The sequence below is a fragment of the Syngnathus acus genome, chromosome 22, assembly GCF_901709675.1.
Source record: "Syngnathus acus chromosome 22, fSynAcu1.2, whole genome shotgun sequence".
NCBI classification, from domain to species: domain Eukaryota; kingdom Metazoa; phylum Chordata; class Actinopteri; order Syngnathiformes; family Syngnathidae; genus Syngnathus; species Syngnathus acus.
Window position 1 is genome coordinate 8929461 of NC_051106.1, and position 18243 is coordinate 8947703.

At 46.1% G+C, this 18243-nt stretch overlaps 1 protein-coding gene across 1 annotated transcript in view; it reads left to right on the plus strand.

Moving 5' to 3' along the window:
• The first annotated feature begins 295 nt into the window (after positions 1-295).
• grin3ba (glutamate receptor, ionotropic, N-methyl-D-aspartate 3Ba) overlaps positions 296-18243 on the plus strand; it is a 45295-nt gene continuing 27347 nt past the window's right edge. Inside the window, exon 1 of the mRNA XM_037241135.1 lies at positions 296-1144. Within this exon, the coding sequence (XP_037097030.1) occupies positions 581-1144 (564 nt within the window). The 5' untranslated portion in view covers positions 296-580. The remainder of the gene's footprint in view (positions 1145-18243) is intronic.

The following is an 18243-nucleotide window of genomic DNA, read 5'->3' on the forward strand; positions in this document are numbered from 1 at the left end:
TTGTTTACTCTAAAATGACTGCAACAAATAATTCCTGGAAACTTGACTTACGAGTGCAATAGGTTGGCGAGATATGAAGACGTGCTTCCATTTCCGTCCAAAAAGGGGGCTGCGTGCAGTTGTGAATGAACAAAACCGCTCTGTTACCCGCCGAATTTCCCATTAAGATTCAACAAGAAGCAGTCTCCGTGAGAGGTTACATTATGGCGGGCGGGCGGGAGGACGCGCGCGCGCGCGCGCACGCACACTTCCACACATGCGCGCGCACGCACGTACACTTCCACACATGCGCGCGCACGCACACAGCTGGCGTGCCTGACGCTCCAGCGGAGAGCAGAAAAAGAGCCGGTCCGCTCCGAGCTGCGCGTCTTTTTTCTTTTCTTCACCCCGTGATCATTAAAAGAACTTTACGGAGGTGAGACGCAGAGTGCGGAAGAATAAGTCAATCGGTCGAAAGGGGTGGAAAAAAGAAGCAGCCTCAAGTCCCGGTAAAGCAGTGGAGCCGGGAGCCAAGGGGGAGCTATGCCATCTCCCGCAGAGTGGAGCCCAGTCCTCCTGCGTCGCGTGTCGGAGCTGCAGCATGGTGCCCCTCTCCGGACCCTGGACCCACCGCCTCGCCGCCGGGGGACCCCCGCGCCTCCTCCTCCTCTTCCTTGCGCTGCTGCTGCTCGGCGCCCTCTCGTCGCAGGAGCCGTGCACACTGCCACCGCCGTCGTGCCACATCCTCGCCCGGATCGGACACAGCGTGCGCCTCGGCGCGCTGCTGCCCGCCCGCCAGCCGGCCCGGATACAGAACGCGCTCAACCGCGCCCTAGCTAGCCTCCGGCACCAGAACGCCGCCGCAGCTGCAACCACCTCGGACTCCACCGCCACCTCCACCACCCCGGGCAGCGGCAGCCCGGCTCGGAGCCTCCCGCTGCTGCCCTACAACCTGAGCCTGGAAGTGCTGGCTCGCTCCCCGGCCGGATGGGACCCTGCGTCGCTGTCCCGCTGCGCCTGCCAGGAGCTGGTGGTGCGCGGGGTGAGCGCCGTGCTCGCCTTTCCGCGCTCCAGCGAGGAGCTCGTCCAGGTGGAGTTCCTCTCCTCTTTCCTGGAGACCCCCTTCATCTCCATCCTGGAGGACACGGAGCCCCTGGTCACTAAGGTGCGTGCGCATGAGACCATGTTATTTGCATGCCACTCTGCTCCAAACTGGGTTTTTGTCTTTTGCATGATTATCTTAGAAAGTGCACTAAAATCAATGTGTTGTCGGAAATTGCAACACAAATAAGCACATCGACGACTAAAATCATTTAAAGCAATGAGTCCCAACCGCTGTTCTAGAAACCATCAGCAAATGAGCCTCTTGCTGCGAAAATGATCTCTGTTCATTTATCTATGCCAGCGACTTATACAGACATGCAGAACAATCAACTACCCGTCCACTAGATGGCAGAAGGCGCAATTGTCCACCTGTTGCTGTTTGAATGATAACCGAGTGGGCCCATTTGTGAGGAAATTAAGAAGAACCTTTTATGACTTTGGAGATTTCTTTTCCAAATGTCAATGTGCCGTGGCTCAATGACAGGCTCGATGGGCGTTAGTCTATTCAAACTGATGAGATCAACCTCATGTCCTTTCACTGCCGGTTGAACCTGCAGGCACCTTCACATGCATGTTTAATATCTTCACTTTGCACTGAACTCTCAAGCCCCTCCAGCAGAAACCTCTTTATTTACCGTACTCTTATTATTCCGTCAAGCTCTCTCTGCAAAGTCTTAACTGCGCGTGTGTGTGTGAGCGAGTGAGATGAGGTGTTTAGCTTCCTCTCCCAGTAAATCACTCCAACAGTTGAGATGGAGAAAGATTGACGCTGCAGTGTCGTGCAGCGCCTGCTTCCTGTCGCCGGGTGTGTACCAATATTTAAGAGTTTGTGCTGTGTGGTGCTCGGATGTGCGTGTGTGCGCACAATTTATGGATAGGAGTCACTGGAAATGCCCAATACCTCCAAATGAACACTGGAATTTTCTGGGCAAAATACATATCTCAAAATTCAAACAAAACTTGGAATTTAAATAATCATTAGGCAAATCCTGCAAGACTTCAGCTCAATGTGCTTCTCAAGGATTTGTAGCCGTTATGTAAAAATATGTGGTGGGACTCCGGAAAAGTACCAGTGAGATAAAAGTAAGACCGATTGTCTGTCCGATTCGATTGAATCGACCAATATCTGTTTTGTAAGAGGCATTTTTAAAAAATCTGCAGTATATACAAGTAGACACACTCCAAAGAAGAGGCAACACAAGCTGACAGCCAAAGCAACGAGAACGTCCGAAGATGAACTTCAGTCGTATCTGATTTCAATAACACTCACCTCAACGCGACGATGAGGTCACTTGGCGAGGGATGGAAGCGAGTGAGCGAGAGGGAGGGAGGGGGAGCGAGCGAGAGAGAAAGGTGGGAGGTGGGAGATGAGGAACACGGCGGCAAAGGGTGAGCCAGGACACAGCTGAGAGCTTCCTCCATGCAGCTGCAAGGAGGACTTTGAGCTCTGCGGGATTCTGGCACACAGCCACAGGGCAAAAGAAACAACCATCACTCTTTCACTTTCTTTGCGCATCAGCCTTTTTTAGGCTTGCGTTTTTTTTTTGGGGGGGTGCAAAGTGTAGCACAGCATGTCTGCTCTGTCTGTGGACATCTGCCGTTTAGTTTGACAGCGCCCTCTGCTGTCTAGGGAGATTTCACGGCGCTCATGTTTTATGGATTTTGTCCCCCCCCCAAAAAGTTACAGCACTGCTACCATCGATGCAAATTTCGGTCCATTTTTTGGCGTTTTCGCATGATGTTTCAATTTCAAATCGGAAAGGCTGCAATTTTAAAAATAAAATAATTTTCACTCAACACCTTATCGGGTAAACCGGGGAAGTCTCCAGAGTAAACGCTGTGGGAATTTCCACCTAAACCCCAACCACACACAAAATAAATAATCTCCAGAATTTCCATAACTCCTGGGACATTCTCTTCTTGCCCAAAGAAGCAAAAAAACAACAACCGTCTCTTCCTTTTGGACCAGTTTGTGAAGGAGCAGATTTTTGGCAGCCGGGATTGCTCTGTTTCCCTCTGCCGCCGCGAGAACCCTGCAGATTGCAAATGGAATTACATTTGTGTCCTCCGTGTTTGTATTCAATCACGCTGCAACAACAGGCGGCTTCTCTGTCGAGCAAACACACTCCGTTTGTGTGATCAGCCCGCCTGTTCACATCAACAACCGCTTTTATTTGGATGCTTATGAACTCCAAGCCATTTAAAACAAACTTTGATCAAAAACAGGAGGTTTTGGCCACCGGCAATGCAAGAACCAAAAAACGCCGCTAAGACACCACTTGCATTCCGATATTCATGAAGTGAAATTCAAATCACAAATTGGCTCCATCGTTGATAGATGCCAAGGTTGGAATTCTGCATGTTGAGTTATGTTTGTCGTTTTGTTCCACCATCACTCTTGGAGTCCTTATCAAGAATCCGACGTGCAAACTTCTCGTTAATGTCAAACCGGGACAAAGGCAGAAGAGGACAGCCAACCAAAAAGATGCTCGTCTCTCCTCAATCTGTGAAAGGATGCATCCCGGCCTGCGAGCGATTTATTCCTCCCCTCCCCTCCTCTTTCTACTTAAGCTAATTAGAAGCAGTGTGTGACCCCGAACTGTAAATCTCCGCTGTCTATCTTTTGACACAGAGGACGCGCTGGTGTTAAAAAGTGTGGAGGGGCGAGGCGGGGAAAACAGAATCAGGCTTTTGAAATTCCCACTCCAGCAACGGGAGGATATTTGATGTTAAAGCTGATGCAAGCTCTATTCATCACCACCCCCGAGTGAATGAGAGCGCTTTTGGAATCGACCTTCCCGGACGGTGCGTAAACCGCGTGTGTCGCTTTAATGAAATAAATAAATAAAAAAAAGAATCTTTGCAATCTCGCCGCTTTCGAGCGCGGCCTCGGCGAACACCTTTTGACTCGCCGATATTATCGCTAAAATCGTTTTGTGGTGGCGAGGCCGCGTCGGCACGCGGGGAGGAAAAAAGCTTCTTCCTGATTTGCTAAATGTGATTAAGCGGGAAGGCCGCTGCAGCAAGAATTCATTTTCACCGCCGAGGATTTGTTCTTTACCGTCTCCTTACGCCCACACTTGCATTTAATACTATTGAAATACATCCTTGAAATTCTTCACAAGGCTTCATTTCACAGTCTTAATTTGCGTATTATTTGCCTTTGTGGCTCGTTGGCTGCGACTTTTGTGGCAAATAGCCCTTCTGTGATGTATTAATATTTCAGGCTGTGGTTTTATGTTATGAGCTAAGGGTGGTCAATCGACGGCTCGTGGGCTTTGGATCCATACAGGACGACAATCTGAGCAGCCCTCGATTTATTTTGGGAAAGAAAAATGTAATAGTTTTAAGTTGTAATAACAGTGTTGGCCACTAGATGACAAACATCGCTCAAGAATGCTGATTGATTAACGTTTGGATGGACTAACTATGCTGCTGCTTATTTGCCGTTGGGTGAGGTAAAGCCCCTGGGCGGCCATCTTGTGTTGCCACCCGCTAACCCCGCCTAGCTTGGCGTTTTCACTTTATTTTCTGTCATTGTGCATGTTGTTATTTTGAATCATAGCAGAAGTTGTAAGTGACAGTGGCAACGCAAGATGGCCACCTTCTGCGTGGGAGAAGCCATGCATGCATACAATGAGCTGCATTTGAGCAATTTTGCAAAAATGGAAAAATAAAATTAGCACTAAGGTGATAAAAACAGAGTATGGCCCTGGATGCAATAAAAACCCCAAATGACTCCCCACCTCTGATTTAACCCGACGCCTTTCACCCAGCTGTAATTTATTTGAATGTAATAATTAGGACTTTTATCATTAATCTGGGAACTACTTTCCCTCTTGCGCGTCTCCCTCCATTCAGTCATCCTTTTATTATTATTACAGACTTTTTAATGACATGCCAGCACTAGTAAAATGAAAATTATTGAGGGAGGAAAAAAAAAAATCCCTTGAATGAAATGACATTTTAATCCGTAGACCCCCGCAAAAAAAAGACTCTCTCTCTCACACTCATACACACACACGTGTTGCATATCTGCGTGTAGCACACACGGCGCTGCTGCGCAGTGCTATGAGTTACTAAGCCTAATGAGGCTTTACAAGCCTGCTGCCTTTCACATTTTCTTTCAGATGAGGAGGGGATTTGCTCCACAGCCCAGTAAGCGCCCAGGAGTTGGAAGGAGGGTGGTAGGGGTGGGGGAGAAGACCCCAAAACACGGGCCAGAGCCAAGTGACATTTTGTTCCAAGCTTGCCACTTAACTGCAAACAGCTCAGTGTCCCCCCCCCCCCAACTCGTTTTCGGGTTTATTAGCGGCGTGGTGACAGTTCGGCGGCGTCTCGACAGCGTTAATGGTACAGCGCAGGGACGGCAGACAACGTATTGTGGGCCTGTCTGAAACCCTTAGTTTAATTTTCTCTGTTTATTTATACAGATTTTTTTTGTGGAGCATCTCTGGAGTCATTTCACACCGGCAGAATACTTTTGTATCCTGCTGTATGCCGCAAGCAAACAGGGACCTAAATGGGAAGGAAGTGATGAGATAACAAGGAGCACCTGAACACAAAAGATAAAGGTCAACGCGATAACAAGACAGACATCGAGTACAACCAGGAAGACATGAAATAAAATTTTAAATTAAAACCAAACTCAGACGGCTCGTGAAGCATATTATAAAAAAATAAACCAGGTCTTAAAACTAATAAAAATTAAAAGTAAAGCATCCAAAACCAAATAAACAAAAATATAAGCGAATAAACATTGGCCCATTTATCGGTAATCCATCTTTTTTTGTATGCCAAAATTCTGCATCAGCCTCAAAATTCAAAACCTCACCTCTCGTTGATAAAGACCCATGGATAAATTAAGTAATTTTACTTTCAGTTTTATCTGTTGTAATTTTTTTATGACAACGGCGATGCTTCTGATAACGTTAAAGTGTGCCAGCTTAATTAAAAAAATGAGCGAGCAAAGTGTAAGCGAAAATGGAAGGAAGAACTAAGGATTAAATCGTTTGGAACGAGCTGGGCAGGAAATGAGGGACGAGATGATGATGATGAAAACACAACAAGCGAAGGAACACACAACGCATGGATGGAGGAATCCCAACTCAGCGTGAGGAAATGAGGCATTATGAATCGACGTGAGGATTTGCGAGGGAGGAAATTATCACCGCAGTACACGGCAAGTAAAAGGATAGATAAGGAATAAGAAGGTGGATTAGCCAGCTCGGAAACCAGTAAAGACCTTATCACTTGATAAAGTCACGAGAAGGAAGGAGGGAGGGAAGGAGGGAGGGAGAAAGCCAAAGCATGAATGACAATATTGATGAAAGATTAAGTGTGGCCAGTCGTAAATTGACTTGTAAAACACGTTTTTTTCCCATGGAAAGAAATTTAGATACGGAATAATGTAAATTATTTCACAGCGTCTTTGGTCAAAATCGACCAAGGATCAAGAAGGACGTTTCGTTATGCACTGCCTTGTGTAAATTTGTTGTATGCAAATTAGTCACTGCTTTTTAACTGTGACATGAAGGAACATATTGTCCTGTTGCAGGAATCAAAATCCTCTGCCGTGTGTCTCCTGGACAGCTTCAAAAAGTGGCAATTACCAAATGGGGGAAAATAGCACGGGAGTGCTTGAAAGCAACTTAAATTGCATCTTCCTTGACCTGTTTGTCTTTAAAGTGGACATATTATGTTTTTTTCCACACAATTTGAAACCCTGGAGATTGGGGTTCAAATGGATTTACCTTCCCTCGTTTTGAAATAAGTTCGATCGCCAGTATCGTCCAAATATCTTGCTCAATTTTAGGAGTGGAAGCAATTTTGGCCTTGGCCTGGTCATGCAAAAAGTGGAAGGAATCAGCAAAGGGACCTCGCGGTTATCCAGAAAGAACGATGGCTGGAAATTATCGCAGGAATTCCAGGAAGTTTTTCCTAGCATTGGACTTTCATCCAAATGTGCCATTTAAAGGATTAGCGGCCGATAACCTGGCCGCTATCTTTACCAACAGCGCGCACATCCATGTGGACTTTGTGCTCTACTTCCCCCACATGCATCCGAGCACAATTCCCTTCCCGAGAAAACTCGTGTGCGTCCAAGCGAGGCGCAGCACGGGCGGCGGAGGCCAGCTGCTCCGTCGCGATAAGTGCTGCGAGCATCCCCGACTCCCAGAGGTCACAGGTCAGAGGCGAGCAGACGGGGAGGGTGGGACAGGTGATGGAGACATGTGCCGGGCCTGGAATTAAACAGATACCCGCAGATGGCGGCGTGCCCGCCGCCGTGCCACCAATGCCAAAAAAGACAGGTTAGCCCGAAGGGAAAAGCGGGAGAAATTCAAAAAGCAAGCCGTGCGGAAGAAGTACAATAGAACAATGTTTACTACCCACGTATGAAGACTGAGTCATCTGAATGCTTCCCCCCTTAGTCCAAGGGAACATATGCGAGACTTGCTATAGGAGATGAAAGGACCACTGAACTACAGGGACGCAACTCGGCCACATCTGTAGCTTTGCCAGATGTTTCTCGGTGATGTCTCGGGGTTGAAGAGGAAGGATCTTGAAATGTGAGGAACCTCAAACATGAAAAGTGTCATATTTGACTCATCCTGAATGGAAAAAAACCCCATCTCGACCAGGCTCAACACCTGCTTTGGGCCAGTTTAGCATGAGTTAGAATAAGCAGTGTTGAAAAAAAATGGCATCTTAACTGTCTGGACTTTGGGAAACATAATTTGAGAAGCAACTGCTTTAAATGTCACCGACGTGGGTATAGTACTGATTTTCTTTCTGGGGTAATTGATATTAAGTGCATATATGACACCATAATTGGTGTCAATCGTAACACATTGGAGTCAATTATTTCGTAATTGTCGACTACGCGATGGGCCGATTGGACAAAAACTGTCAGAGACTAAATTTCATCTCAAATAAGCTAAAAGCAGATTTCTTTTCTGGGTAATTGGTGTAAGTGTCGGGAGCACAAGCTAATTGGAGTCAAATCGTAATTGCTGTGAGTAGAATTTTAAACAAAAACACTAGGATATCATTTGGCACGGAATAGGAAAGATTTTCATTCGGGGGCAGTTGGTCGGATTTTTGTAATTGTAATTTTGTAATCGATGTCAACTGTCTCTCAATGGAAATGGAATCGATGGGATTTAAACAGAAATATTCACAGACGGATAGCGAGTCCAGCTGTCCGTTTTCAACCGCCCATTCTGATCAGCGTCGTGTGAGCTGAAGCCCACCCATCGTGAAAAATCCAATCTGATGTCATGTCAAACGTTGGAGACAGGCGGAATAGCGCAAACAGACGATTACGCCCACGCACGCACGCGCTAGCTGAAGCATACAACAATAAAGTCAGTGTCCACTTTATTTGGCATGCCACTCCAAACAAAAATGGCCGCCACACTCTGAACTGGAGAGCAACTGATGAGGACGAATTACTGATTGTTAATCGTCTTGTTAATCGTTTAATCGGCCAGTATTAGCTCTTTTTGATGAGTACCACAGCCACCATGTGGTGAAGTTAATAATTTTGTTTACCACTCCAAATGAAGGTGACTAGCTTAATGCCCCGGCCACTTTAGAGATTTAATGAGTATTAAGAAAACCGAATAATAATAGAGGCCACCCCCTCGCATCCAGTCAGAGTCAGATTTCAATCGACCTTCGCTGAGCCTTGCAATGAGCTCGGCAAGGCTCATTAAGACCGCTGCAAATTTAAGCGCAGCACCTTTAAGTAACTTGGAATAAACTCTGAAGAAATAGTCAATTGGAATAAACTCTGACGTAAAACCCTTGGGCTAGCTTTGGAGTTTTCGTGTTTGTGGCTTCAATCACAACTATTCCAAAAGTTTGCAAATATTTTGTGTTGCGCCTGAATGGCAAGGGACCCCAGACGGCTCCAGGCACTGCAGTTTGAGAACCCCTCATCTCCTGTGTGTCCTCGCACATAAGATAAATCAGAGCGGCAGAGACGTCCCCAGACGAAGCACTAAAAGTGACAATCTGACATTCATACGCCTAACATCTTGGCGCATGAACGCAATTTATCAGCCGCAGATGCGACGTTGGCAGATAGAAAATAAAATGGTGGCGAACACCAAAAGGAAGGTTTAAGCCCAACGATGAGTAAGAGACAAAAGGAAAAGAGTTGAAGACAAAAAGGAGACGATGGAAGTTTTCAATCTTTATTAGCTTTCACGGCCGAGGACAAACTGTCCTCCGGGTAGCGCTAAAAGCCGTTACACTTAATAATTCACCTTAACTCAGGTGAGCTAAAGTGTGTTTATCTTTCTATTACGTGGTAAACAAACAAAAAAAAAACGAGTGGAGAACTGCATGAATTACTTTAATGCATCAGACAATAAGATTTATTTGACTTTGCCAGCGCTGGGCGAGAACGCAACAAATCACCGAGGAGCATTTAGCTAAACAAAGTAATATGAGTGTATTGAGCAAACACAAGAATCAATCACATATTAAGTACAAGGAGGCAAAAAAAGATTTGCACAATAGAAGCAACAAACATTTTCATTCGTGCATTTCAGACTGTCCGATTTTGCTCATTGAGCACGGGGAGCAGAAAGGCATAGGGAGGGCTCCACCACTGTGGGCGTGGTCGGAGTCAACTTCAATCATGCCCAATCGAAATGGTTTCTTTTCAATCTAGTGAGCTTTCAGGAGACAAGAAAACCAGAACAGATTGATTCGGTGACCAGGAATGAAATGACGTGGATGAATGAGAATGTTTGTAGACATCTTCCAGGAGACCTGTCCTATAAATGTACTTTGTGCTTCTCTGCATGCAAAGTGAGTCCTTATCCAGATATTTTGGACAGTTTTATGGCCCTTTTATGATGCTTGGGTAAACATGAAAACCCTGATTAAAAGAGACAGAAATACTCGACTTTGTCTCCAGGTAAAGTTCATGCATAACTTAAATCTCAATTTAAAAAAAATAAAATACCCCAACAGAAGGACTGGATTAAAGTAAAGCTCAAAGGAAGGGTGCCAACTGTTATCTGATGCTCACCAGCATCTTGAGGAAAGACTTTGAGGAAGGCCCTTTTCTGTTCCTGCCAGGTCCCAAGAGGAACGCTTGTGCCTGACCGTGGCGGAATAGCGTGAAAATCTCGTAAAAGTGTTTATCCGCAGACTGTGGGTCGTGAAAGCAAATTTCAAAAAACATCACCAGTAGGACGGGATTAAAGCAAAATTCAACACGGGGAAAGAAGACCAGAAAAAATCGGGACCCGGTATCTCCACCGTCCAACATAACAACAACGTTAAAGACGGATGAAGCTAAACACTTTGGAGTGGAAGCTATTTAAGGGTTAGGGACTCCGATAAACACTTGATTTTCAATTTACTCCCCGGCAGACTCAAGTAAAACTCAACAAAAGCCTCCAAACAAAGCGCCATCACCAAAAAGGATGAGATTAAAGCAAAAGCTTGACACAGGTGGAAGCACACGAGGGAGCCTGCGAGACAGGAACTCGACGGAGAGACCGACCGAAACCGAGCGCTGCCGACGGTGGCTGATTAAATTGAAGAGAGGCAGATGAAAGTAATTAACTTTGAGCAAGCGTGAACACAGACATGAGTGGGAGGAACCGCAAATAATCAAACAGAGCCTAATTTACCTGCAAAATCATTTTTCGGGTGTTGGTGTTGGGTCGTACGTCATTAGAGACCTTTGTTGTTAAAATATTTGACTCCGTAGTCTGAGTGGAAATAACTCTCAGCATACCAAAATATTTTGGAAAATTTCCAATTTTATTCTTGAAGTGGGTCACATCTGGCTGGACCATACTTCCTGAGAACCACCCATATGAGAGCCAAGGCAGGTTTTTGGCAATGTGACCATTTTGGTGGCTATACAAAGCGCTTCTTTCCTCAAGGGTTCAAATGGCCGCTAGCTTGCAGGAGTCTGGCTTAAAAGATCCCTCCCCGCCTTCGCCTTTGTCACACTCAATCAGACGGTTTTGACCGGAGCAGTCGCCACCCGCTGGTCGTGGGCCAAAGGCTTTTCCCAGCAGCGCCCCGATACTCTGCCAGTTCTCGCTGTTCATGTTTTATCGTCGATACTTTTGATTTGAACATTTTTTCTCTGGCTCTGCTTATTTTCCAAAGTGGAATGGTCCTCCCCGTTGGGTTGCAATGCAAATCTCGGTTGGAGTCTGGCGGATGTTAGAGCCCGTGTCCTTTCACTTTGCATTTCTTTTTCTTATTCGCCTAACTTGAACAAGATATCGAAGGACAGTTGCTGCACATGAGTGAAAATATATTCTGACTTGACTTTTTTGGGCGATAAGCCAGGCAAGCCTCATAACAAATGGATCCGCTCGGTACCTGAACACTGTATTATTTAATAGCATGGTGAAAATCATGCTTTGGTAACCGCCAGCGGTTGAAATGATGAAATCGACACGTCAACTTGACCGTTCTAGCTTGAGGTCGATTAATCGGCAGTGGAGTTTTAGCGACAACACAGACGCTTTCAGGTTTTTTTTTTTTTTCCTGTCTCCTAATCTTATTATGACTTGGCTGTTTTGCTGAATAGCTCAGGTCCTTTTTTTCTTCTTTTTATTCCAAAACATCCCTGATGCAGCTTGACAGCGAGGTCGATGGCCGCGTCGCCGGCATGCAAACTCCAATCGATAAACTAAGTATACCCCAAAAGCACAGTGTTGACGAATGTGTCAACTTTCTGCCATCGTTTAATTGTTCCCAATGTGACTTTTGACCCGTGCTTCCATCTGTCGTCTAAAAAAATAAAATAAAATTTCACTGGCATCTGCCGGCTGTAGGTCACGCAGTGCGACCTGCACACCGGCCAGTGTTAATTCCTTTGCTGGCACTTTAAAGGATGAAATATTGATCTTGGCTTGGACAACTTATTTTCCCGCTTTGTGTAAATCACCTCGAGATTGACAGGCCCCCTAGACTAGTCGCTGTCTGTTTCCATTGACCGTGACTTGATCAGGCCGCATAACAAAAAATGTACAGAACTGATTAACCCCATTTACTTACAGACACTAAAAAAGTACTTTTTTTTTTCTTGTTTGACCGGTTATTATATGCAATACTGGTTTTGATAACTAAAAAATCTCTGCCCACTAAGTAGTTTTCCAAATTTAAATTGCATTGTGTAACTTTTTGAGCTATGGAATATACACAAACGATGCAGCAACACATGTAGTCAGGCAAAATAATTGCACTCAGTCAGGTTTTCTTTATCCTCTGCAAAGAACCAGCAAGATTTAAAGCCGTGAATTCTTCTCGGAGCGAACAGCATCAAATATCTCTCTAAAATAAAACCATGGTTGGATAAACATCTTCTCTTGATCAATTGTCATTGTTTTGAAAGTATAATAGCAACAAATTTGAATGTTGTCACTTCTCACCAGTGGATGATTTCCCGCCCCCCCCCGGGCCAAATGACGCAGCTGCATTTTTTTTCACCCTTCTGATTGCATGTCTGCGATTGAGCGCGCCTAAGTGATTAGTTTTGCCACCGTGCACGCTACTCGCATGGAGGCTTATTATCAACGGGAAGGCGGGGAAGGCGTACACGGTGGTTTCCAGGCATTCAGTCTTCCGGCTATTTAATTACGAGGGCGGCGGGGCCCCCCCGGGGGGGGCCGGCATGCCTACAGCTGCTCGCTAACAAAGTCCACCGAGCGGCCCCGGATTGATCGGAAGCTCTTCAAGATGGCCGCTGTTTTGCCTGGCGCAACAAAACGTCCGCATCACGAGCCAATAGGTGCTCACGAGGACAATGGCAACAAAAGGGAAAAGAAACTTTGCCAAAGCGTTGTCGTATCGAGGGAAGCATTTGCATAAGTGGGTATTAAACCACGAGCCAGTGGACAGAAGCGATGGCTCAAGTAGATAAGACTTCCTTTCTCCCTCCCCTACCCGGCGAGCTGTTTATTGCTTTCGGCGAAGATTAAAACTTCCCCTGAATTGTTAAGCGCAGGGACGATATGCCCGTACGTCTGTATTTATTTACGTTTCTCGTACCGACGGATAAGTTCTGTCGTCTCCCTTGACGACAGAAGCGGATGATCCGACTTTAGGCTCCGCCCCCGACTGCTCAGCAACCACCTGCAAAGATATCCCAGCACATTTCTAAAAATATCTGTTTGTTCGATCGCCCACATCCTGGATCCAAAGCAGACATCTCCCGTCAACTTCTCTTTACCTATGTTGCAGCGTGACAACTTTTCAATGATCCTGTCCTCCACCTGTGAGGCTTTTTGGGAAGGGATGAACCGTGGGGAAGGAAGACGTGGATTAAAAGTTGACAGAGATTCCACCGCCTCATCTTTCATTTTAATGTCTTCTATCAAGTGTCCTTGAAAGGCGCATTGACTCTGATCATTCGCTTTGATTCGGGCGCCAAGGCCTTTTAAGTGCCTCGTCTCGCTCGCGACTCTGTTCCGTTTGACTTTTAACAACGTGGACCGAGCGAGCGCTGGCGTCTGTTTACAAGCGGCGTCCTGTCCCCGCACCGCCGCAAACACACACATCATTTTGGGGGTTTTGTCGTTTACGACCTAAAACGATTTTATTCTGCTAGTCTTTCCAAGTCTTGAGCGTTTTCCCCACCAACAAACAATTATTTGCCGCTTTATTGTTGTTCACCTGCTGTGCTTGTATTTATTTCTAATTTATTTATTTTCTCCGAGGGCAGGGGGTCTCTTTCACTGTCAAACCAGTAGCCTTGCCCAGAGATGTTGGAAAGTCAACGGTTATTTGGACGTGTAAACGGGCACGACTTCAGCACGATTGACTCTGCGAACGGTGAACGGCATCGAGCGCCATATTTGGACATGGCAAGCATCCAACAGCGACGTCACTTTGAATTGAATTCATCCCTGTGGGCCTGACGCATTCTTTCAATCTTTAGCCTGTTGTTTATCTGAGCCTCTGCTCTAATTTGCATGTTACAAAAGAAGTCACATTCTTTCAGCTTGTTGCTGATCTCCAAATGGTCCAAGGCAAAGCTATTCATTCGTGCAATCGTGACCGAGGCAGACGCGCCGCAGGTGCATTTGGCAAAAGCCACAAGCTGAATATGTTTTAATTCCCCATGAGGTCACCTTTTTTGGAAAGGAGGTTTTTTCACAAAAGCACAACTGGTAAGGAATTAGGCTATTGGAGCTTTTTATAAAGGGTAAATCAAATGGTGGAGATAATTATTTCTTTTTTTGTCACGTTTCCAAGGCTGCTTTTTGTGTTGACTCCGATTCTGATTCAGAAGAGCTTGACGCTTGCTTGAGGGAAAAATGGCCTCCACTAAGATGCATTTATAGCCTCATTGTTCAGTTGAGAAGCGATTAGGGAATGAATGAGTGAGTCAACGTGCGACGACGGAGTGTGAACAATGAAGAAAGCTGACTTGATTGATTTTATTGGTTCAATAGTGTGTTTTCTAGAATAATCCATAGCTTGTGGAAGTGGCAGCTGTCAATACTAATTCTCCAAACGGGACCTTGAAAAGGTCTCTTGCAGATCGGAAACGTGCCAATCCTTCAGGTTGTCCCAAACAGCGCAAGTCGTGTCGTGCGCACGGGGAGGGCCATCAAAACTGCAGCGACGAGCGTAGACCATAAAGTGTGGTCTAAATGTGCTTCATTAGAGGCACACAGACCATTAAATAAGGAATGGAATTGCCGACGGGAGCCAGTGGACCGATGCCAAGGCTACCTGCATTCTAATATAGCGTTTGGACCCGGCTGTAACGAGCTTTCCAGTCAGACTCCCGTTAAAGTGTATTACCAGCGCGCTCATTTTGCTCTCGATATGCTACTTTAAATTTAAGTTAGCTTAACGGATCGGGTGGGTTGTCTGTTCTCCGCTGTCCTTCCTTGCTCGTATTTCGCAGGTGTATGTACTCTCCGACGTCGGGATTAGAACCATAATCATTCTCGTAATAATTATTTGACCTTTAGCCATTGTAGTTGTTAGCCAAGTTAAATGTACTGCTATCAGCATATTGCTAAAGTAAGCTGGGCTACGCTGTGTTTGTTTACGGGGTAAAGCAAGAAGCGCTCCCACTGCCAGTCACTTACTTAGCTGAAATATTTTGTGCGGAAAGACACCACACTTAATAATTGAAGCCATGGTAGCTATCCAGCCAACACTTATAGCATGTCGGGTTAGCATTATCTTGGCTGATGGGAAAACCAGGGAGGCTTGGTTATGACTTGGCAAGTTTGGCATACAGAGACTTGCGGAGGTTAGAGACCAAACATCCCGTCTTACTAGCTAGCTAGCTAGCAATACAAGCGCTCTCTTCCTTTTGGAAGATGAGCGATGTCATCTTTCCAGATTTCTTGGCCGAGCACCGTGGGCCCGCTTCCAGACTCATTCCCATCTTTCTTCTCCCTTATCAAGCCTTGTCCTCTTGTTTTCCCATCTCTTTTGTTGTTACTCCATTCTCCTCGCGCTCTCGCGCCCGCCTGCTATTCCGTTTTTTTTTGGTGTTTGTTTTATAGCGCTCGCCCTCTCTCGTTTGCTATTATCGCTTCGCCGCCGCTCATTTCCCCACCTGCATGGGATGGCTGCTGAGAGCCAGCGAAGAGCCGGCCGCGGATAATGTGCCCTCTTTTCCCAGAGTAATGTAGCCACACCGTGACAGGCCGGGAAATGGAAATCACTGTTCACGGTCGTGCGCTTGATTCTCTTTGGTTCTCCTTTAGTGTTCCTGCTTAGCATTTATGACACACTGCTGCGGGACTATTCTTAGTTCCTGTAAAAAGATGACCACCGCGCGTACACACGAGCATTGTGACTGCAGATAAGATTGGGTCAATTTTTTTTCCAAGGTGGAAATGTGTTTTCTGCCTCTGCCATTGTGGTTTTTATGATTGTTGTTGTGATAGTATGTACTTCAACGAGACCTCGGGGAAGTCGCTTTTGCTGCCGTATTCACGGGGATGTGCAACACTGACACCTACAGGAGTGGAGGGTTTGGACACCTTAACATTTGGCAGTCTGGTTTGGATTGGAAGGTTAGACTTTAGGACCGGAATGTCGTTATTTGCTAAAACCTTTTACTCTTGTTTGTCGAATAAGACGAAGGAGCTGATCTCCAGGTTCCTTCTTTTTCCTGTTGTTTTCCATCCTGCTGAGCAAACGGATCGGTACAGAGGCAGCCAGGCATCGACCGCCTTATGTTCAATAATGAAAGATGTGTGAAGTTCTGATCCGTAAATGCCATTTTATCTCCCGGCTATCTTTCAGAATTCCATCTTGGCTCCACATGTCTTTCCAGACTCCCTCTTAGCTCGGACGCTTAATCTGATTCTAAGCGTGCTTCCAAATGCTTCCTACCTCCCAGACGTATCCCCCACCTGCCAGCGACGTCCCTCTCCTTCCTCCTTCTCGGCTTTTTAAACATGAGGACACGCTCGGCAAAGACATTGATTCTCTGCCTCCTTCTCCAAACCTGACGGATGGCCCAAAGCATCTCCCGTAGCTTCCCCGTACTCCCCCACAACCCCCTCTGAGCTGACGGCCTCCTTACAAATGTCAGCTTGTGGTAGCGGCCGGGAGACTGTAAGAGGAATGGCTGCTGTTGGCGTGCATCGAGTGTAATGCAAAGATTGCAGTCGAGAGGCGGGTCTCACTTTGTCAGAATGCTCCACTCCAAGAAATGTGAGTGACGGGAGCAAGTGGTCCGACAACATCATAACATGCTGCATCATCTTGATGTTTGAGTGTTTGGCTCCAATGTGAAACGCCTCGCAACAAATCAAAACCTTCTTTTTCCAGACTACAGCCACAAATCGACCTTGGGAATGCTCGGCCTATATCACGCTCGCTCACCGATCGCAAATTTACAACGTTTGCTTGGGTGAAGGACTTGAACTATAAAGCAAATGTTTTTGTGTGTGTGGTCTCGCTATAGCGCCAATTTTCAATTACCAATGGGATAAGTAGAAGCATCAAAAATATCATCGCTAAACATATGTTAGCCTCTATGCTAACAACGCCAATTTGCTGTTTTCTACGTGATAATAACAAGCTGAGAGGCAGATTAGTGTACTATTGACAATGACTCAAAGGTAAGCCATTCTTGATACCCAAACGGTCGGTTTGGTTGCGGAACGAGCCGACCGGCACGACGAGGCGTCCAATTTCACGCGTGTGACAGAAAAAAAAAAGTAAGCTTGAAAAGAAACGCGAGAAGAGCGTATAATCGCTAACATAATAGCAGCTCGTGCGTGCTCATGCATATTAGAAGCAGTCTTGGCATAATCTGCTGCTGCTTTGGCAACTGCGCACACACTTTTATTGTACACGCATCTCCCTATTTATTATTTTGATACATTTCATTTTTTTGGGAGCGTATATGATTAATAATTCATCTCTTTTGGAAGCCTGTAAACAGAATCTCGGGAGATTAATGGCAAATGCAACCCACTTCCTTCCTGGACCATCTCCCATCATGCACCTGTTCCCGTTTACTATGCCGCGGGGGGGGATGTCCGGCCATCTCTCGTGACCTAAAGCCGAGTTAATCAAACAGCACGCGTTAATCACAGCGGGGTCGTTAATCTGGATGTGATTATCTGTGATATTTTCTGAGTGATGTGATCCTCCTTAGCCGAGAGGACTCACACACACGCACTCCTGCCGCGAAGCTAATTTACATTTGCTGACAAGCCGGCGCTCGCCGCTCTTTGATGCCCTTTACATGTTTCACTCAGCATCAATCAACGTTTACAATGGTAGCTCTTCATTTTCGATTGCCAGCGAAACATGGTTTGTGATAAAGAGGCACTGCTTGGGGAGGGGCGTTCACAGATTGCCTATCATTACTCTTCATTTTGTTAGAAGTGTGCGGGGTCAAATGTCACCGGGCAACTGAAATGTCATCCAGACGATATTGCTCACGAATAATACAAGAAACTAATTAATAGACAATATGAAGCCTCAAGGCAGATTATTACATGCGCTTGATTCTCAATTCTGGAAAGGAGACCACCTCAGGTACGAACACGAGCGCTTACACCATGCCAAGTGGCTGGTACCGGTTTTGGCTTGCTTTTGCATGCAGTCAACATCCAGCGGCTGATAAGCTTCTATCTAATCCCTTTATTTAGCAGCGGAATGGCAACGGCTTCCTCCCAG